Genomic DNA, 22,077 nt, shown 5'->3' with positions numbered 1-22,077 from the left:
CTTTCATCCCCAAATCTTGACTTTCAAATTATAAGCATTTTACTATCTTATCTATGGTAAAATCTGTACATACTAGTCCACAGTGAGCAACAAACACTACGACATGCACATATTTACCTGTCAAAGACAAAACGCATTAGCTGTAAGTTCAGAGTACAAGGAAGACTAAGGAGTCGGATCTTCCTTGTTGCATTCTGTTTGCTTTGACAGTTTTCACAAAAGTATCGATTGTCTCCTTCTAATTTTTCTTCCTGATCAGGAATAAGACACATTAAAAAAAAAAAGAAAAGATTTTTTAAGTGATCAACCCTATGATGCAAATTATAATTTCATTTTAGTTAATAGCTTCTATTTCTATTCAAGCTCTTTAAGATCAAGTTATTATAAATAATGCAGGACACATAAGATTGTATTAGCTTAGCAGTGACATTATTAATTTGTATACAATGATTTAAAACTAATGTTTCTCTTTCCAAAACGTATGATTTTAAAAATACTTGGCTTTAGATCTTTTCTCCTGATAATCCCAATTCTGGGAATTGTAAGGAAGTAGGTTTAGAAAAGAAATCATAAGGGGCTTCCCTGGTGCCACAGTGGTTAAGAATCTGCCTGCCAATGCAGTGGACTCGGGTTCGAACCCTGGTCTGGGAAGATCTCACATGCCGTGGAGCAACTAAGCCCGTGAGCCACAACTACTGAAGCCTGTGCACCTAGAGCCCATGCTCTGCAACAAGAGAAGCCACCGTGATAAGAAGCCCATGCCCGCACACTGCAACGAGGAGTAGCCCCCGCTCACCGCAACTAGAGAAAACCCACGCGCAGCAACGAAGACCCAACGCAGCCAAAAATAAATAAATTAATTAATTAATTAAAAGAAATCATAGGTACTTTGATGCAGCAAAATTAATTTTAAAACAGTGAAAATGGGCGGAAACTACATATGGGCAATGAATATGAAATTATATATACAAATTTCAAACACACACAGTTAAAGTTACTGAACCACATTCATGACACAAAACTAAGAGTGCAGAAAAACGCAATGTTAGAGCTAATGGTGGTTTCTTTTTAAATTTTTCCTTTTTTTATTTATGCTGACTTTCTGCACAGTGTAAAGGGTTTTTTTATTATGTGTAACATAGGCAAAATTATTTAAGTCAATAAATTTTTAAGGAATTTCACATGTTCTGATTCTTTCCACTGCCAATCACCTTAGTGATTATTTTAGTGATAATCTCCAAAGTCATAATCTTCAAGATAAGATAGCCCTTTCAAAAAGAAGTTTTGCTCAATCCACAGCTGTCATGTCAGTCAGTCCACAACTCTTTTAGTTGGGCTTCTTTGATCTCCAATGGAATACGGACAAACTTCAAAATTCCCCACCTATAACCTTTGGGATCCAGTTTCCTCAAGCAATTTACTGTAGGACCATGTTTAGGGTCAGGAGATGGATATGTCTGGTTCTGAATTTGACACCCTCTAAAATTGTATTAAGTTCAAATCATATTCATTCCTAAGCTATCACACCCTACAACAGTACAGATCGTTGGGATATGCCAATATCTAAGATTAAAAAAAGTTTGACTTAGGTTTTTCACAGTTTACTTGGCAGCTCTGTCCTTTTTTTTTTTTTTTGCAGTATGCGGGCCTCTCACTGTTGCGGCCTCTCCCGTTGCGGAGCACAGGCTCCAGACGCACAGGCTCAGCGGTCATGGTTCACGGGCCCAGCCGCTCCGCAGCACGTGGGATCCTCCCAGACCGGGGCACGAACCCGCGTCCCCTGTATCAGCAGGCAGACTCTCAACCACTGCGCCACCAGGGAAGCCCTGGCAGCTCTGTCTTATAGTTAGTTCTTTCCCACAGATACAACAGGTAGTTCTGTGAGTAAAGGAAACCACATAGTTACTCTATGAGGCATTTCCAATGCTGTAGGTTTACAGAAAAAGCTCCATCGGGATAGACCTCAACCTCGTTTATGTTTCTATAAGAGCTTTTTGGTACAGATTACGCTACAAGACAATAAATACAGTAATACAATACTAGTACCACCACTTTATTCATTTGATCCAGGAAGCCACACTCGCCTATTTACTCAACTCACATCCCCCTCAGCATCTCTGACTAGCTGCTCCCCTATCTCTCTGATCTCTTAATGTTTGAATGTCCCAGGGTTCCATCCTTGGTCTTCGTCTCTCTCATGCCCTTGGTGATTTGATCAAGCCCTGACTTCTCCCCTGAACTATACCTATCAAATCTAACATGCCCCACCGCAAATTCCTAATTCCTCTGCCAAACCTGCTCTTCCCACACTCCTTCACATCTTAGTTATGCCAACTTTATTCTTCCAGTTGCTCAGGGCAAAACCTTAGTAATCCCTGACTCCTCTCTTTTTCCCCATATCCAATCTACAATTTTATCAGCTCTACTTTGAAAAAACCCAAACACTGCTTATCACCTCTCCAGCTAACCCTTGGTCCAAGCCACCATCAACTCCTTCTGTCTGCCCCCTTGCCCCACCATCAGCCTATTCTCAAGACAGCAACCAGAGTTATCCTGTTGAAACAGATTACATCACTCCTATGCATACAGCCCTACATGGTATCTCATCTCACTCAGAGTCAGATTTCCAACAAAGGTCTACCAGGCCCTGTCTGATATGGTCCTTAGTTACCTCCACAATGTCATCTTCTATCATCCTCCCTATGTTTCAACCACACTGACCTCCCTGCTATTCCTCAAACCCCAGGCACATTCTTGTCTCATGCTCTACACTTGCTATTTCATCTGCCCCAGACACTCTTCTCCCCAATTCTTGGATGACTCACTACTCCACCTTCAATCACACTCCACATTCTCCATGCCCCTTCCCTGCTTTAGTTTTCTCCATAGCCCTTATTACAGTTGACACACTAGATGTTTTACTTCCATTTATTTTATTGTCCGTCACTGGTCCCCATACCATTATCACTATAAGCTTCTTAAAGGCAAAAATGTCTGTTTTGTTCCATATGGTTATTCCCAACAGCTGAAACACTGCCTGAACATGTAAGCACTCAATATTTAGCTGAATGAACCCAATAAATGAGAACTTCAAGCATTCTAATGGTTGTGCTAAAGGAGGAGGAAAAGTACAAAATTATTTTAAGAAAGGAAGCTATATAATAAGCTCACCTATCAATACCATGCTATGTGTCTGTTCCTACATGATAACAAAGGCTGCCTCTTAGCAACTTTTCCACTCCAAACAAAGGGGAACCATTTCCCTGTCTCTGCGTAAATCTAAATATACAAAGAGGGACTTCCCTGGCTGTCCAGTGGTTAAGGATCCATGCTCCCAATGCATGGTGCACGGGTTCAATCCCTGGTTGGGGAACTAAGATCCCGCATGCCGCCTGGTGTGGCCAAAATAAACACACACACACACACACACACACACACACACACAGATATGGAGTGGAGAGGCTGAAGAATGGCCGTATTTGATGTAAAAAAATATTTGCATTCAACACTGTCTAGTTCTCATTAAATGAAAAAGTAAATTAACCTTATGGTAACATCACTTACATTTTCTTACTCTGTTACACCCCAATCACACAAGTTTTTGCACATACATAACTCTACATATAAAATAAACTGAAACAGTCAAAAATTATTATTATTTTTTTTTTTTGCGGTACACGGGCCTCTCACTGCTGTGGCCTCTCCCGTTGCGGACCACAGGCTCCGGACGCGCAGGCCCAGCGGCCATCGCTCACGGGCCCAGCTGCTCCGTGGCATTTGGGATCTTCCCGGACTGGGGCATGAACCCATGTCCCCTGCATCGGCAGGCGGACTCTCAACCACTGCACCACCAGGGAAGCCCCCAAAATTATTTTAAATGCAGCCTACTTTAATATTTTATAATTTACAAAGTCTCTTCTACATCATTACATAAACAGAGACACTCGTATGTAGAAAAAGTTGAAATGATGAATTTATTCATAAAATCAAAGACATTCAGAATAGTGTTAATGAACAGAAACAACATATACGCCAAAATCTGAATACCTTCAAAAATTCTGAGATACAATCTGTTAACTGTTTGTGGCCTTGGATATTTAACTCCAGTTCATAAAACTTTGATAAAAGCTTAGATTCTCTGCCACACTGATTGCACCTGTAATAAAGCAGAGTGATAAAATTAAGATCAGAGTGGGAAAAGCAATAACATTCTACTGTACTACATCCTGGAAATACACAAAGAAGCATTTATTACCTTAATTCTGTCATTGAAATTATCTACACTATGTATATTCAAAAAAATGAAAACAAAGTGATTGATGAGGCCATGCACTTTATGCTTAGGAAAAAGTTTAAGAGTTGTTTTACTTTTAGTACTCCAGCAGGCTCCAATCTCATGCTTTCAGCCCAGACCACAGCCATGAAGTAAACAGCAAGAGCTCAACCACAGTTCCCAACACCTGGATGCGTTCAACTGCAATTATCTAGTCAGTTGTTTACATGTTCCCATGGAAACGTATTACTATAAATACTTCAGGTCCCATGATAGGCCACTAAATCCATAACCTGGAACTGAACTAGAAGACACAGAAGCAACCGCCTTAGAATAAAATGCATGATGAAAAAGTGGAAACACACTTACACAGTTACATAAGCATATTCCCCACAGAACTGCTGTTGCACAATGTTCCTCACATCGGGATTCTTTTGTTTAGACAAAGTATCTTCCAAAAGAGACATAAAGAGCTTTGAAAATTCTTGGGCATCCTACAATGCAGGTTTGGGTTAATAAAAAGAAAAAAAAAAATCATACCTTGCTTTTCAATTTCTGTTACAAATAGTAATAAGTAAAATAATCCAGAAACTTTGAACTTAGCATTTTGTACTTTTGTACTTTGAACTTAGCATTTTGGAACAAGGACTAGAGCTATGCTGAATCAGTTTGTGCCCACATATGGATTTTCAGAAATGAGATCAAGGAAAATGTATAATATACTGAACGGTAAATAAAATAGAAAAAAATTAATTTTAAAAAATTTCTTCATTTCTTTCTATAAAGATTGTAAGGAATGCTTTTTATATTTAAAAAAATAAAAGGTTCTTACCTGCTGCTGCCCTGTGTCCAAGCCCAAAGCTTTAACAAATCCCGATGGATCAATGTATCGCCTATTACTGTTTTGCAACAAGGCAAATAAGTACTGGAGATGCTCACAAATTGTTTGAGGCTCATAATCTATTAAAGAAATGTTTGTTCTTTTAAAAACTGCTACTTTTTAAAAAATGTACTCCTCTTCACATGAGAACACAATTATAATTAAACACCCTTATATCCAAACTATAATAATGTTTTATTATAGTTTTAAAACTTTAAAAGAAATCAGTAATCACATCTTTTGGAAGTCATGAGGCAGCCATGACTGCCTATATGCATCCCCTAAAGGCAAGAGGCTATACATATGTTACAACAACAATAGCAATCATGACTATGGCTTCTAGAGTGTCAAATCACACCGAAACATCCATTCCAGTAATAAAAACCATACACTATATTTACTATTTGCATTAAATGGCCAAATACTTTAATATAATCTCATTAACGTGAACTTGCCACAAACAGAGCAAATGACAGCAATCTCAAGCACACTGATTCAAACTTGAATGAACAATATAACAACTTACTGTTAAAGATCTTAAAATTTAGTTTCAAGTTCTAGTGAGTTCGGAGAAGGTATGAAAATAGGAAGCATGAATCTCAAGAGCCCTAAAAGATTTGTGTATTCTCTTCTGTGCCAGTTATCGATTAACTAACTGCCTCTCAGCTCCAAATCCACCGTTCTTTGCTTGCTCTGTGCTAACAGAGATGAGCTCTGCAAAGATTCCTCCTTTGCCAGCTAGTGTAACGTTGAGTCTTGTCAGTAGAGGGCGCTCCAGGGTTCCACTCCGTGTCTCACCAGGCTCTGTGGGCTCCCTCAGCCAGCAGTGGCCAGCAGCTTCTCCCGGCACCTCCTCTGGTAGCTTCAGTGGGATGCCTCTTGTGAGGCATTTCCTCCTGAATGACCACCCTGTGAATGACCTCCTGGACACTCTCTGCAAGAGATTCCAAGGCCCAATACCTCCCTGAGGACAGTTTCCAGCTAGGAAACCCACTGAGGCATCTCAGCACCTTCTTGGCCATCCAGTGAGCTCAGGAAGGCAGTGCTTTCTCCAATGAGGTCTGGATCTCAGGCCTGGTCAGTGGGGGTGTGGGACTCCTCCTTTTGTATTCTTTTTCAGCCCTTGGGGTAGTGGCTGCTCCCCTATCTGCTATATCTGTGTTTTTTCAAGTCCTTTTCAATTCTTACTAACCAATTCCCCTATTACTCTAATTTCCTATTAATAATTTTTTGTCAGTTCAAATCACTGTGTAGTTTGTCTCCTGACTGGTCTGAATGGTTTACCTCTTTACTACCAATTGCGACTCACCAATTGTGAAAAGGAAGTCAATAGTTCATTTTGTAAAATAAAGATAAAAATCTTACTTCCTGGGGTGCAGGGGCTTTACAGGATGTTAAAAGCCCTTCAAGTAAGTTTGTAGCTACTCCAACTTTCTTATTTACAGATTAGATACTACATGAGATCTTAAATAACTTATCCTCTGCTGGTTTTCCTACCTGTAAAATAAAGGAGTAGTGGAGCTGGGACTAGAACTCAAGTCCCATCATTTTCAACACAAACCCTTCTCACTACACTGCACTGTGTCTGCTAATAGCACCAGAAATGCACACTCTTATCCGAGAACAAGGTTAAGGGCTTTGGTGAAATAGTAAGATCTAAGTGTTTAGAAATTAAAAAAACAAAAAAAACCACATCTCTTGAAGATACATATTAAAACCACAATACCCAAAGGTGGCCATGGTACATCATTTTACAAAATAGACATTTAGTTTCCACTTGTTATTTAGCTATCTTCTCATTGGTAAATTTATACTTCAGCAAAAACAATGCTAAAACTGAAAATGATCCATTTTCCATTACTCATCCTTTACATACACTAATTCTTTAAATATCAATATCTTCTATACTATTAATCTAGATTTAAATATTCAGAACTATAGGAATAAAGCTTTGGGGAAACAAACGTAAGAATTTTTAAGCACTGTTTTGAACTGTTAACAAGGACCAAAAGTATTACAGTTGTCTAAAGAGCAGCAAGAAGGAAGACGTGGGACTTAGGAACCCTATCTTTTCTCTCTCAGAGCCAAAGACATGATGAGCTATGTGCCCAAGTCAGATCACATAAAAGACAGCACAGGATTTACAAATGAGAACAAGAGTCAAAGGTTCCCAACCTGGAGCTCCTAGACCTGTGTAATCTTATACTCACTTCCCTCTATCCCCCAGCTTTGAGAAGAAAAACCTGGTCATTCCATGGAAGTTCCATCTCAAAGAGAATAATCTCTAAATAGAAATATCAATTAGGAATAATAATCCACATATTATGCATAAAAAAACTAAATAATTCCACTAGAACAGTTTGAAACTGATTTCTAAATTTGCAATGAGTGTAGTCGCATATTAGTAGCTTGCTTTGCCAAGGTTGGTTAATTTAATCTTAATTTTAGAGGGTATTTTGTAAATCAGCCTATTTGGGAATCAAGACAAAAGGCTGTGCGTACACTGAAGTATTTATTAAGTCTCTCAAACTAGGCAAAAGAGTAACATTGTCTGCTTTACTAATTTCTCTCAATCACTAGAATTTAATGGACTGCAATCACAGTGTCTTACAGAGGGAAACTGTAGTTGAAGTTTCCTCTATATGGTTGGTTCAAAGTGGTCTAGCTAGCAAAAAGCTCAGCAGTAAGCCCTCCCCATACCCATCCCCACTCACCTTTCTCTTCTTGGATACCATCTCCCATCATGTAGTCACTACAGGTGCTTGGACATAAGTAGAGCGCCTGCCGAAGCTCCAGGTTAAGAAACCACACTTGAAGAAATGTGTTGACATAACAAGTAGCTCCAAGGTTAGTGAGCCCCACAAATGAGTTCTACAAAGACACAGAATTTACAATTATAAAACCAGTTTCCCCTTAAATAAAAAAATTATGAGAAGTATTATTTTTTTTTTTTGCATTACGCGGGCCTCTCACTGCTGTGGCCTCTCCCATCGCGGAGCACAGGCTCTGGACGCGCAGGCTCAGCGGCCATGGCTCATGGGCCCAGCCGCTCCGTGGCACACGGGATCCTCCCGGACCGGGGCATGAACCTGCGTTCCCCGCATTGGCAGGCGGACTCCCAACCACTGCGCCACCAGGGAAGCCTGAGAAGTATTTTTTTTTAATTTGATTAAAAATGTGTTAAACTGCCTCAACCACTAAACCCTGTGAGCCTCTCTCAGGAAAGGTTAGGGCATAATTATCATGAAAGCCCCATTTGGGTTGACTATGGGAGTGGGGAAAGACTTAGGACAGCATCTCTAGCCTTCTCCAGCCACTTAAATCTAAGCTTAAGAGAACAGTTGGCTCTAGGAAACATCAATTTTAAACATATGTACATAGGTTTTTCGTTTGCTATATTCCTAAGAGCCCAGCATTCAGCAGAATGACAAAGTGAAACTTCCAGAAAAGTTCCTTTTTATCCTATAGATCTGGGAGATGGGGGGATGGAGGGAGTTAGTTGCAATTTTTTCTAAAGATAAGGCTGAGAATTCCTGAACTTACAAAGAATCGTTCTTTTTAAGAGAGAAAATACCTGTACAGGTGACTATATTGTAAAGGCCAGGCTTTATCGTTAGAAAGTATTAATGTGTATTACCGTTAAAAAAAAAAAAAGGTAAAACTTCTGTTGTATGTATAATATGTAAAAATACAAGCCCAAGAAAGCAAAGTAATATCATTGAGAGCTTGTGCCCTGGATTTACCACCTCCTTTAAAGAGACTTAAAAAGAGCTCAACATAAAACATGCTACATTAAAGCAAACGCAGAATCAGCACTGAACTAAAACTATTATTCAAAGGCTTACTGGATTACATAGCTACCTGTTTTAAAGCATACCATCAAGAACTGTTCCAATTCAAGTGCTTTAGAGTCTTAAATTCCACTACTGATCTTAAAGCTGCTTAGGTTACCTGAAATCAGTAATGGTTTCTGATCATAGGCACAAAATAAAACACACAAGAATGCCATATAGAAATCGCTTAAAAAATGATGGCTTACCTTTTTTCTCCTCTCACAGTTGGGGTCATCAATGTTATGAAAACTATTTTCATCTATTTCTCCTAACCAAATGTGCTCACCAATCCCAACCAAGCAATTCGGATTTCCTTTGCAGTTTCGTCTATGAAAAAATATTGTATGATTAAAAAATACCATAGTTCCATGGTAAAGAAATATGCAAATTAAAACTATAATGATACCATTTTTAAAATTCTATTTCTCATGTATTAGATTAGCAAAACTGAGAAAGCATAATATCACACCCAGTTTGTGAGGCTGTGGGGAAACAGAACTCATCTACTGCTGATGAGAATGCCAACTGGTAGGACTCTTACAGGAGGGAATTTTGCCAATTGCTAACAAATCTACATACACACCTGCTTTTTGACCTATCCATTTCACTTCTAAGAATTCATCCTGAAGATGGACCTCCAACAGTGCAAAAACACATACACTAGGTTAGTCATTACAGCATTGTTTGTGACTGCAAAATACTGGAAACAACCCAAATGACCAAACATAGGGAATATGGTACATCCACACAGTGGAGTACCACACAACTGTGACAGGAAAAACACATGATGATCTCTGTGAACTGATGTAATTTCTAAGATATATTAATGAGCAAAAAGCAAAGTACAAGAGAGTTATCTATAGCATGGCATTTTTTATGTTAAGAAAGATGGGGAAATAAAATACACATGTATCTGCTCATTTGAGCAAAAAGGAAAACACAAATGTATATATGCGTGTGTATAACTGAATCATTTTGCTGTACAGTAATTAATACAACATTGTAAATCAACAATACTTCAATGAAAAAATAACAGTATAAAAAAAAAGAAAAACACCAAAAGGATAAATCAGAGACTAGTGAAACTGGTTACCTGTAGAACATGAGTAGGATTAAGATTTTTTTAAAAAAAGAAGCGTTGGACATTTTCCTGAATATACCGTTCCATACACTGTTGAATTTGGGGGCCATGTGAATGTTACACACAAATCAGTAAGGATGGAGGGAACCCTAAATTCAACACAAACAATAACATATTTCAATTGAGTTACATACACTGAAAGGAAGAGGGTGGGGCACTGACCCAAGTAACTTGAACTTGGTCATTAGCAAGTTTATTAGTGTCAGGATAAAGACATAAGGAACAAACAACAAACTGATTTAATAGCTTCCTTTTCAAAGATACATGGGTTAACAATTCTGAAACTTTCTGTACATTCTGCAATTTAACAAATAAGTACATGTATACTGGGGATGAAGGGAATCAAGTTTTGGAGAGGAAAGTTACAAATAAGGGAAGAAGAATAAAACCAACCCTGCAGTATTGATTAGGAATAACAGGTGTTAAGTCAAAATCCACAGGGTCTTAATATATACAGACAGGTAGATTAGTGTTGCCAGATAAAATACAGGACAGAAGTTATTTGAATTTCAGATCAATGACATATTTATAAAGTATTTGTTGTCTATCTGAAATTTAGATTTAATGGGCAGCCTAAACGAGACAGTTTTTTGTCAGCCGAGGGCCTAAGAGCAGTAACACGAACACACCGAGCAAGCAGATCTTGATTTCTAAATATTCCCCACGCGAAGAACCCAGAGCTCCTGGGAGAGATGGCCAATTTGAAGCCTGGGCAAGATAAACATGGACATACTGCTGTGCCCCCAAAATAAGGATGTACTCAAAGAATGAGGGGGACATGTTAAAAGGAAGAGGTTGTACCCAAATCTGGAACAATCGGAGCAACAAAATAATGATTGGATTACAACCCGCTCAATAATGTAGGAATCCATTAGTAAGGTGGGTGGATGGATGGATGGATGGATGAGAAATCTCCTCCTTAAAGAAGAAAGCCAACTATCAATGTGGAAGAAAGGACAGAATTAGAAATTCACCGTTTGGCTGGCATCCATCAGATTAATAACGAAATCATGCAGGATTGTCAATGGATGCCAGTGTAGGAAGGTTTGAGGAGTAACGGAGTATTTACATAGTCTCAAAGTTATCTCAGCACAAGTTGTTTATTAATTACAAAAGGAAATATAGCTTTCAGTGGAGAAACCTGGCAGATACCACCTAACCAAAGGATCAAAGTTTAAGTAGCCAGTAATGGGTCTAATTAACTGTATGCCCCTCCTGGTGTGGTGCACTAAGAGCACAACATCACTTCTGTGGTTTTCCTACCAAAGTGAATAACCTAAACCCAATTATAAGCCAACACCAGACAAATCCAAGTTGAGAAGCTTTCTGCAAAGTAAGTGTCCTATACTTTTAAAAAACCTCCATATAGAGATGGGGATATATGTATATGTATAACTGATTCACTTTGTTATAAAGCAGAAACTAACACACCGTTGTAAAGCAATCATACTCCAATAAAGACGTTAAAAAAAACCCCTCCATATGATGAAATACAAAGAAAGACTGAGTAATTATCCAGATTAAAGGAGACTTAAGATACACAACTGACTGTAACATACGAGCCTAGATTTTCTTTTGCTGTGAAGGACTTTATTAAGTCAGTATGTTCTGAATATTTCAGGTTACCCACTAAAGCTTTATTGACAGCAGTAAAAGATTGGAAACACTATAAATGCCCATCAATAGGAATCTGCTAAATAATACAGCCAAGCAATGGAAATTACTGTAATTAGGAAAAAAAGATAAGGAGAAACTTTATTATGTTGTGATATGTAACAATATCATTAGTTGAAAAAAGCAAGGAACAAAGCAGTGTTTAAAAATGGGTGTGGGGGGGACTTCCCTGGTGGTGCAGTGGTTAAGAATCCACCTGCCAAGGCAGCGGACACAGGTTCGAGCCCTGGTCAGGGAAGATCCCACATGCCACGGAGCAACGAAGCCTTGCACTCTACAGCCCGCGAGTCACAACTACTGAGCCCACAAGCCACAACTACTGAAGCCCACGTGCCTAGAGCCCGTGCTCCGCAACAAGAGAAGCCACCAAGATGAGAAGCCCATGCACCACAACGAAGAGTAGCCCCTGCTCGCTGCAACTAGAGAAATCCCGCGCACGGCAAAGAAGACCCAATGCAGCCAAAAATAAGTAAAATTAAATTTTTAGGGCTTCCCTGGTGGCACAGTGGTTGAGAGTCCACCTGCCAATGCAGGGAAACACGGTTCGTGCCCCGGTCTGGGAAGATCCCACATGCCGCGGAGCGGCTGGGCCCGTGAGCCATGGCCGCTGAGCCTGCGCGTCCGGAGCCTGTGCTCCGCAACGGGATAGGCCACAACAGTGAGAGGCCCGCACACCGTAAAAGAAAAAAAAAAAAAATTTAAAAATAAAGAAAAGGGTGTGAAGAGGACTTCCCTGGTGGTCCAGTGGCTAAGACCCCATGCTCCCAATGCAGGGGGCCCGGGTTTGATCCCTGGTCAGGGAACTAAGATCCCATCCCACATGCCAGGTGGTGTGGCCAAAAAAAAGTGTGTGTGTTTGGGGTATGACAGACCTGTTTGTTTGTTTGTTTAGATAACAAGACGCACTATAACCTGGGAACAACCATCTTTGAGGAGGTTTACCTCTACCTGCTGGCTGCAAAACTAAGAATAAAGGGCTTCCTATGTTCCCCCATCACATTTTGTATCTTTCAGATTTAGAACTCTGGAAAGTACTACATAATCGGGAAATCAGTAAATAATTGTTCTTAATATTCCACTTAAACACACTGTCTTCTTGGCTTTAAAAAATAAAAATGAAAACAAGTTTGGCCAACTTAAGAGCAGTTTTTTCAGGATTATGTCAAAGCCAGGTTGGAAAGTAACTTACTAAGGAAATAAAAGTACAACTGATCCACTGTGGGGGGAGGGGGGAGGATCTAAAAGGAGTTATTTTTTGTGCCTATAACTCACCTCTAATGGTAAAGGACTACTACAAGGAAATTACAATGAGTAAAAGCAATCTCTCCTTTTACACAAAAGTAATTTTTCTCTTCTACCAAGAGAAGATATAAAGAAACAAACAAAAAAACCTGATTCAGAGACAGGGGAAAGCAACCTAAAATCTTTCCTTGGAATAGGGGCAAGGACTTACCAGGCAGATTCTTTTAAAAAATAAATAAATAAATAAGGAAGATTCTTTTATTATTATTTTTTATTATTATTATTATTATTTTTGCGGTACACGGGCCTCTCACTGTTGTGGCCTCTCCCGTTGTGGAGCACAGGCTCCGACGCGCAGGCTCAGCGGCCATGGCTCACAGGCCCAGCCGCTCCACAGCATGTGGGATCCTCCCGGACCGGGGCACAAACCCGTGTCCCCTGCATCGGCAGGCGGACTCTCAACCACTGCGCCACCAGGGAAGCCCTGCAAGGTCTTTAGAACAGGAAAAGTTAGCATCAATAACTAGAGTGAAAATGTTATCTCTAAAACTAAGTAAGTATGTACTTGCTCTTTCCAATATGCTTTTCAAAGGTATACCAAGTTTGTTTTCTCCTCGTAAACAAGGGAGGGGTAAGTCCTTCACAGGTTTTGGCTGGGAAGACAGGCACTCTCCTGTGGGTCAAAAGCACAGATCATTCTCTCAACTACGGTTCCATTAGAACCATTCTGATTTTAGTCTCCTGTTCCTAACAGCAAAATAGAGAAAATGAACAAAAGGAGGCTCTCCTTGTCCACGCTCCTCCCCTCCCACACACACAATAAATCTTGTACACTTGGTCCAAAGTTGGCCTCAATGAGCAAATAAAATACACAGCTATGAAGTAAAAATGTCACGCAATAGGTTTCTTTAACTTTAAAAAGACTTCCAAAAACAGATGTGAGAAGCTGGGAGCGACTTGTATTATTTAGCCCTAGAACGCTGGCATTGTTTTTTTGTTTTTGCTTTTCTTAAATTAACTGATGGTGAGGTGTTACTGAATAAGGTTCCATCAGCTAAAATGCCATCACCGTGTAGATGAGATGAACCTGTGTTAAAGCACCAGCCGCCACCCTCCTCCCCAGAGAACCTATGGCTTCCGGGTGCCTAAGGACACACTCCAGGTGAGAACCAAAGTCAGTGGTGAGCCACTGCATTAAAAGTAGCTTAGGCTAACCAACTAAAGCTTTCCAAATTGAGGCCAAGCCTTCTTTTGGTACATGGGCTCAATGTTGTGGAGGATTTTTTTGTTTGTTTATTTATTTTCTTGTTTGGAGCAGTGGAGAATCTACTTAAGAAGCATAAATCATAAAAACATTTCTATTGGGACTCCCTAGTGGCACAGTGGTTAAGAATCTGCCTGCCAATGCAGGGGACACGGGTTCGAGCCCTGGTCCGGGAAAATCTCACATGCTGCAGAGCAACTAAGCCCGTGCGCTGTAGCTACTGAGCCTGTGCTCTAGAGCCCGCGAGCCACAACTACTGCAGCTCGCGCGCCTAAAGCCTGTGCTGTGCAACGAGAAGCCACTGCAATGAGAAGCCTGCGCACCGCAATGAAGCGTAACGCCCACTCACAGCAACTAGAGGAAGCCCGTGTGCAGCAACGAAGACCCAAAGATAAATAAATAAGTAAATAAATAAAAATTTATATTATAAGCCATTACTTCCAAGCCAACCTAAGCAGTGCAGCAGAATGACATGTGCAGAAGGCTAGATGAAATCCCCCTGTAGAAGAAAACCTCTCCCAGTCTCCAAAGCCCCAAGCTCCTTTTTATCCCCATTAGGAGTAGGCTACAGGTGTCAAGTATCAGCTATCATCCTGTTTGTACCAATTTTCTTATAGTAGAAAAATACTTCTGCATACCTGTTTCCATCAGTGTAAGAGACAGATCAAGGAGGCTGAGAGACAGGTGAGACAGGGACACATGTTTACATGTTTGATGTGTAAATACCCTAGCCTGTTGACTCAAATTTATACAACTTACTTGGCCCTAGAAAGCATCTGAATTTGCTAATGCTGACTTAAAAAGCAAGTAACTTTTTCAAGGTCACAAGTAGCCCCGATTTAATCTAGGTAGAGTGATGCCATTCACCTTCTCTGAAATAGTAAGTTCCTACAACCTTAGTGGGTACCCTCTACCCACCCTCCACTGGTCTTCTTCCCAGAAACCCTTCCTTCTGCCTACAGGGGAATCAGAGAGGGAGAACTGAATCACAATCAAAAACAAAGCATGAAGAGCACCATCCTGGTTCTCCCCTGGCTCTCTCCCACTACTCATATCTCATTTACTTATGCATCAGTCGGCTTATGACTAGGTTTCTGTTTTGTGTGGCAGTTGACTATTACTGTACATGCCTAGTTTCTTCAGCTCCCCGCCTTTTTTATTTTTCTTTGAGAACAAACTGTTCCTCCATTCTTGTGGTTCTAGCAAGGGCTGCTGAGATGCAGCTCCCATCTAGCACCCAAAACCAGCCTCACAAGATATTTAAAATAGGAACTGAGAGAAAGACAAAACAAACAACCCCAAAATAACAATCCCTCTTCAGTAGCAGACCCTTCTGACAGCTTAGCTGTCCTAACATTAAGAAGGAAACAACATGCTGATTTGCATGAGAAACAGCTCTAAGAGGTTCATGACTCTCCTGGGCTCAAGTGTTTCCCTGCCCTAGCCATGATTTATTTGTCCACATCTTTCCTGAATTAAAACAAACACCTCCCTAGATCTGTTAACTGAGGCACTTCCCTTACACTATGTTAAAGTTTCTGTCACCTGTATCTAGGAACCCTAACAAATATGGACTAACGAAATAAAGCTTTTTCTGTTATTAACTTACCTCCAAGAGCCAACAATCCATTTCAGTCTCTAACAGATCTCCTAATTTTTTTTTTTTTTTGGTCGCGCCACGCCGTTTGCAGAATCTCAGTTCCCCAACCAGGGACTGAACCCAGGGCCACGGCAGTGAAAAGTCCTAACCGTCAGACTTCCACGGAACTCCTTGATCTCCGAATTCTTAAAAACAGCTTTGCCCCTCTTCCTCTAAGCTTTCTTATAAGACCAGTTAACAAACACAGGGGAAAACATTCAGCTCCAGAGAAATGTGAGTTTAAAACAGCCATGAAAGATGTTTTCACTTATGAAATCAGCAAAAAAATTTTGGTGATGGACTTCCGTGGTGGTCCAGTGGTTAAGACTCTGCTTCTGCTGTAGCGGGCACAGGTTTGATCCCTGGTCGGGGAAGTTCCACAGGCCGCGCAGTGCGGCCAAAAGAAAAAAGTTTTGATCATGAATCACGGTAAAGTGAGAGTCGCTGTCCATTCATTGTTAAACACAACGCTTTGGGAAAAACTTGAGAAAATGTCTCAAAATGTTAAATGGCACCAATATTTTGTTTCAATACTTCTGGGCACGTGTCCACAGAATATGTTTGACACTGTGGCAATGAAACAAAATGAAGAATTCTAACAGGTACATTTTTTTTTTCTAGGGCCATGGATATAAGAACACCAAGTGGCTACAGCAGTAGGCAGGGGGCAGGTTCCCCAAATGTTTGGTATGACATGTTAAGCAGCTGTGACGTTATTCGCTGTGATTTTAGGCCAACAAACGCTTTCGCAGCAATGTAAATGATGGACCGAGGCTGAACAAAGCCTGAGACATAACAATTTTCCTAGTCTAAACCAATTTAGTGGCAATGCAAGCAATAGAAGAAAGCTGAATTCCAGCATATCAATGCAATGAAATAGGACTTGGGAGCTGATTAGATGGTGTGGGCAAGAAGGAAAAGGAGACATCTGCAATGATATCCAAAACTGTACAGAAAGGAAACAATTTTTCACAAATCAAAAACTGCAAAGTGGGGGAAAAAAACAGTAGGCTAAGTATCTAGGGGTGCAAAGTTCCTTCTACACTGACCATAGGTAAGAGTGGTAGTTTTAGCTCTGTTTTGACAGATCTCCAAGGATCTGTCATTTAGGAGTATGTTTTCCAGCACAATGGACAGAAATTTAGTCAATGATTTCATAGATGCTATGCAATACAAAGAAATTTTATTATTTGAATGGGAGAGGAGGGTGGAGATATTACTCCCTCTGCGTGGTCATTTAAAGAGTTATTGCTTTGTTTTTCTCCCTCAACACCTTTTAGTTTCTTGGCTCTTAGGACATCATTTCACACAGCCCAAGTAGAAATCAATGAAGGATAGTAAGCCAACTCTCTTGCTTCCAGGGAAGACCCCTGACTCCACTAAGGCTTTGCCTAATGCAGCACCAGATTTCTAAAAAGTGATTTGTGTGTGCACACAGAGAGAGAGAGAGAAAGGGAGAAGGAAAGAGAGGGAGGGAGGGGGAGAGAATAGGTTAACCAATGATTACTGAAATGTTTCCAATAATAACCATTTACTGTCTGAATTTTCCTCAAAAACTTCAACTTGTTTCTGTAACTCCAAATGTCACCACTCTATCAGAATGACAGCTGGTTAGGTTAGGTCCATTAACTGAGTTCAGGAACTCCCTTCCAAACTAGTCCCCTCTAATTAAGAACATTCTTGTCCCTCTACCATTTTATTTCATAATCACAAACGGGTCTCTAACCAGACGTCAACAAATAAGGAATTCAGAAGGCTCCCCATCCTTTGACGGGGGAGGGGGGGAGGGGCGCTACAGCAGGTCACTGCCTAACTTTAACCCCTTTCCAAAACTTTGGTGACTGACTCAACATTCCCAGGCTCTTTGTGCTATGTGCCGGTTCAAAGAAGGCAAAACCGGACTTCCCTGGTGGCGTAGTGGTTAAGAATCCGCCCGCCAATGCAGGGGACACGGCCTGGTGGTGCAGTGGTTAAGAATCTGCCTGGCAATGCAGGGGACACAGGTTCAAGCCCTGGTGCAGGAAGACTCCACGTGCCGCGGAGCAACTATGCCTGTGCGCCACAACTACTGAGTCTGCGTGTCACAACTACTGAAGCCCGCGTGCCTAGTGCCCGTGCTCTGCAACGAGGAAACCACCACAATGAGAAACACTGCAACGAAGAGCAGCCCCTGCTCTCAGCAACTAAAGAAAGCCCCTCAGGCTTCCCTGGTGGCGCAGTGGTTGGGAGTCCGCCTGCCAATGCAGGGGACATGGGTTCGTGCCCCGGTCCGGGAGGATCCCACATGCCGCGGAGCTGTTGGGCCCGTGAGCCATGCCCGCTGAGCCTGCGCGTCCGCAACGGGAGAGGCCACAGCAGTGAGAGGCCCTCGTAAAGCAAAAAAAAAAAGAAAGAAAAAGAAAGCCCCTGCAGCAATGAAGACCCAACGCAGTCAAAAAATAAATAAGAAAAGCATTTTTTAAAAAAAGGGAAAAGAGAACCCACAGAATGAGAAAATATTTGCAAATGCATGGGACTTATATCCAGAATATATAAAGAACTCTTAGAACTCAGTAATAAAGACAATCCAATTTTAAAATGGGCAAAGAATGTGAAAAGACCTCTCTCCAAAGATCTACAAATGGCCAATAAGCACATGAAAAGGTGCTCAACCTTATTAGTCATCAGGAAAATGCAAAGCAAAACCACAATGAGATAGCACTTCACACCCACTAGGATGGCTATAAGACAAAAACAGTGTAAGGATGAGAAGAAAATGGAATCTTCATATATTGTCTGTGAGTATGTAAAATAGTGCAGCCACTCTGGAAAACAATTTGTCAGTTCCTCAAAATGTTAAACATAGTGATCCTATGACCCAGCAATTCCACTCCTAGGTATATATCCCAAAGAACTGAAAATAGGTGTTCAAACAAAAACTTGTACACAAATGTTCACAGCAACACTATTCACAACAGCCAGAAAGCGGAAATAACCAAAATATCCATCAACTTAACCATGCTGTGAGATGATGGATGTGTTAATTGCCCTGATCTTGGTAATCATTCCACAAGGTCCATCAAATTACCATGCTGTACACTTTAAATATATATATATATAAATATATATATATATAGTTATATTTGTCAATTATTCCTCAATAAAGTTGGGGGGGGGAAATTTAAATCCATCAACTGATGAATAGATAAAATGTGGTATATCCAACAATGGAATATTATTCAACCATAAAAAGGAATAAAATACTGATACATACTATATCATGTATGACCCTTGAAAATATTATGCTAAGTGAACGCCAGACCAAAAAAAGGCCACGTATTGTATGATTCCACGTATATAAAATATCCAGAATAAAGAAATCTACAGACAAAAAGATTAGTGGTTGCCACGGGGTGGGGGAGGGGGAAATGGGAAATGACTGGAGTTTAATGGATATGGAGTTTCCCTTTAGGATGATGGAAGAAGTTCCAGAACTAAACAATGGTGATGTTTGTACAATATCGTAAAGGTACTTAATGCCGTGTAATTGTGTACTTTAAAAATAGTGGGACTTCCCTGGTGGCACAGGGGTTAAGAATCCTCCTGCCAATGCAGGGGACACGGGTTCGAGCCCTGGTCCAGGAAGATCCCACATGCCACAGAGCAACTAAGCCCGTGCGCCACAACTACCGAGCCTGCGCTCTAGAGCCCACGAGCCACAACTACTGAGCCCACACACCACACTACTGAAGCCCGCGTGCCTTGAGCCCGTGCTCCGCAACGAGAAGCCACCGCAATGTGCAGCCCCTGCTCGCCACAACTAGAGAAAGCCTGTGAGTAGCAACGAAGACCCAACGCAGCCAAAAATAAATATTTTTTTTAAAAAATGGTAAATTTCGTTGTGCATTTTACATGACTTTTACAAAACGATTTTTAATGAAATGAAATACTGACAAATACTACAACATGGATGATCCTTGAAAACATTATGGTGTCAAAGAAGCCAGTCATAAAAGTCCACATACTGTATGATTCCATTTACATGAAATGGCCATATGAATAGGCAAATTTAGAGGCAGAAAGTATATCAGTAGTTACTTCGAACTGGGGGAGGGCGGGGAGTGGGGTTTACAGGGAGGATTGAGTGCCAAGCTAACGGGTACAGAGCTTCTTTTAGGGGGGTCGGATTGTGCTGAGGGCTGAACAACCCTGTGACTATACAAATAAAAAATACTGGGTTGTACATTTTAAATGGGTGAATCATATGATGTGTGCATTATATCTCAAAGCTATTTATGAAAAAAACTGCTTGGATATAAACCTTGCAATTGCAGCTTAAAACTCACATCCGTGACATTCCCCTTATAGTGATCTCAGCTAATTTCTACTCCTTTACTTCCATTAAAATCATAACTATTACAATGAAAGAGTTTATATTTTTTGGTTGCTCTGGAACCTAATATGTGGAGAAACTGACTGAAGCTTATATTATACACGGCCACGTCATTCCAGTACTGACTGTTGCTTTCCTCATGAGCCAGACTCCCAGAGCTTGGAATTATTCGTCTGCTTTATGGAAGCTCTCTAACTTGTTTCACTTCCCATACTAGACCTAAAGCTCCAAATCTGAGACCTTGACTTCCATTCCTTCCGGATCCCACCGTGGAATGTAAAAACTCCAGAAAGTCTTTACTAAATGCTTGATGAAAGGCTACTGAGCATGCCCGGCTTGGCCAAGTCAATTCAACAACATTCCGGACACAAACTATAGTTCCCGCGTTAAAAGGTGGAAAAACAGCTAAGGATTCGATCTAAAAGGAAAGACAAGGTTCACGGGCTAAGTAGAAGTGAAGGACAGCACTTACACAGCTCTAACTTTGTACTCGGTAGAGTGGTGTTCAGCCAGAGCGACCCCCCACCCCCCCCAAAAAGGCTAAAAAATACTAGATTACCGAGAGAGGGGAAGGTCAACTGGGGATGAAGGGTACCGATGACGCAGACTAACCGTACGTTTTCCGAAAGCCGCCCTACCCAAAAATATGATCACGCCTTCAGCGTCAACACCAATACGAGATATACAGTGATGAAGCTCACTTCGCAGAAGTTCCCATTTTACAAACCAAAAAACCGAGCAGTGGCCAGGATATACCAACCACCAACGTTTGCTAAGGTCTTAGTTCCTGCCTTCAACCATCTCCACCGCCATCTTCTAATAAAAACCCAAAACCTTTTCTGAAGGGCTTTCAGCAGCATCACCTCCGTGCAGAGCCCGGAAAGGCTGCCTTTCTCCCAGGTCGCCCAGAAGGCGGAAAGGAGGAAACCTCCACCTTGTTCTCTCCACGCCCGCTAGATGCACGGAAAGGGCCGCCGTCTTCCTTCCCCCAGCCCCGGGCCTGGTTTTCCAAGGTCCGACGCGAGGGGGGCGCGAGGCCCGGTGCGCGGGCCTCACCTGCACACGCCGCGGATGCAGGGCTCCAGCCAGATGCGGTAGGCGGTCTCGATGTGCTCCTGCGACACCTCCTCGGGCCGCACCGTCTCCGCCCAGCGCCAGGCCGCCTTCTCCAGCTGCAGCCGCGGGGCCATGGCCTTGGCCCGAGGAGTGCCTCCAGAGCCCGGCCGCCCAGGCTGCCGCAGCCGCCTCCACCACCGCCCAAATCGGCTCCGCCACCTGCCAGCGATGAGGACCAGGCGCTCCCTCAGCCAGCTGGCCAGTCAATCACCTGCGCGCGCCTCTGCCCGGGCGCCCGCCCGCGCGCCCGCACCCGACCCGCACGACCGGCCGCAAAGCGCCTCCGCGGACACCCGACACCCCCCGCACCCGCAGACGTTGTAGGTGTACTCCCCGCCGCGGTGGGCGCATGCGCGTTCCCAGCAGTCTTTGCGCCTCTTGCCCGACGGGCGGAGGAAGGGGAAGCCGCTAGTTGAGACCCTTGCCACGTCCTCACCGGCGCTGCAGGGGAAGCGACGTCTCAGCTCCTGTCTAGGATAGCGTTCTGCGCACCACTAATCTTCCAAGCGGGCACCTGGGGAGCTAAAGTCTGCCTGTTCTTGTCCTCTGGTACTTCCCCTTTAACCGTGAAGGATCACGCGAGAGGCTACTTAACGCACACCATAGGTCCGCTGGATTGTGGGGTGGGACCTGAAACCTGGGT

The 22,077-nt window shown here is 42.0% G+C and overlaps 1 protein-coding gene and 1 non-coding gene across 5 annotated transcripts in view; both read right to left on the bottom strand.

Moving 5' to 3' along the window:
• The window catches only part of USP48 (ubiquitin specific peptidase 48), a 66,859-nt gene extending 45,102 nt beyond the window's left edge, over positions 1 to 21,757 (bottom strand). For all 4 annotated transcript variants that reach the window (XM_030875693.2, XM_030875701.2, XM_060309934.1 and 1 more), the window contains exons 1-7: positions 21,375 to 21,757; positions 9,193 to 9,313; positions 7,868 to 8,024; positions 5,106 to 5,233; positions 4,643 to 4,767; positions 4,048 to 4,156; positions 118 to 251 (exon numbers count right to left, since the gene is read on the bottom strand). In XM_030875693.2, coding sequence (XP_030731553.1) covers positions 118 to 251; positions 4,048 to 4,156; positions 4,643 to 4,767; positions 5,106 to 5,233; positions 7,868 to 8,024; positions 9,193 to 9,313; positions 21,375 to 21,508 — 908 coding nt within the window. In that variant the 5' untranslated portion in view covers positions 21,509 to 21,757. The remainder of the gene's footprint in view (positions 1 to 117; positions 252 to 4,047; positions 4,157 to 4,642; positions 4,768 to 5,105; positions 5,234 to 7,867; positions 8,025 to 9,192; positions 9,314 to 21,374) is intronic.
• On the bottom strand, positions 1,834 to 1,968 carry LOC115867311 (small nucleolar RNA SNORA18). Its single transcript, XR_004045056.1, has one exon. It is a non-coding gene; the product is annotated as a small nucleolar RNA SNORA18 (small nucleolar RNA).
• Positions 21,758 to 22,077: the final 320 nt, after the last annotated feature.

This window comes from Globicephala melas, chromosome 1 (genome assembly GCF_963455315.2).
Source record: "Globicephala melas chromosome 1, mGloMel1.2, whole genome shotgun sequence".
NCBI classification, from domain to species: domain Eukaryota; kingdom Metazoa; phylum Chordata; class Mammalia; order Artiodactyla; family Delphinidae; genus Globicephala; species Globicephala melas.
This window is presented reverse-complemented; position numbering and strand designations above follow the sequence as displayed.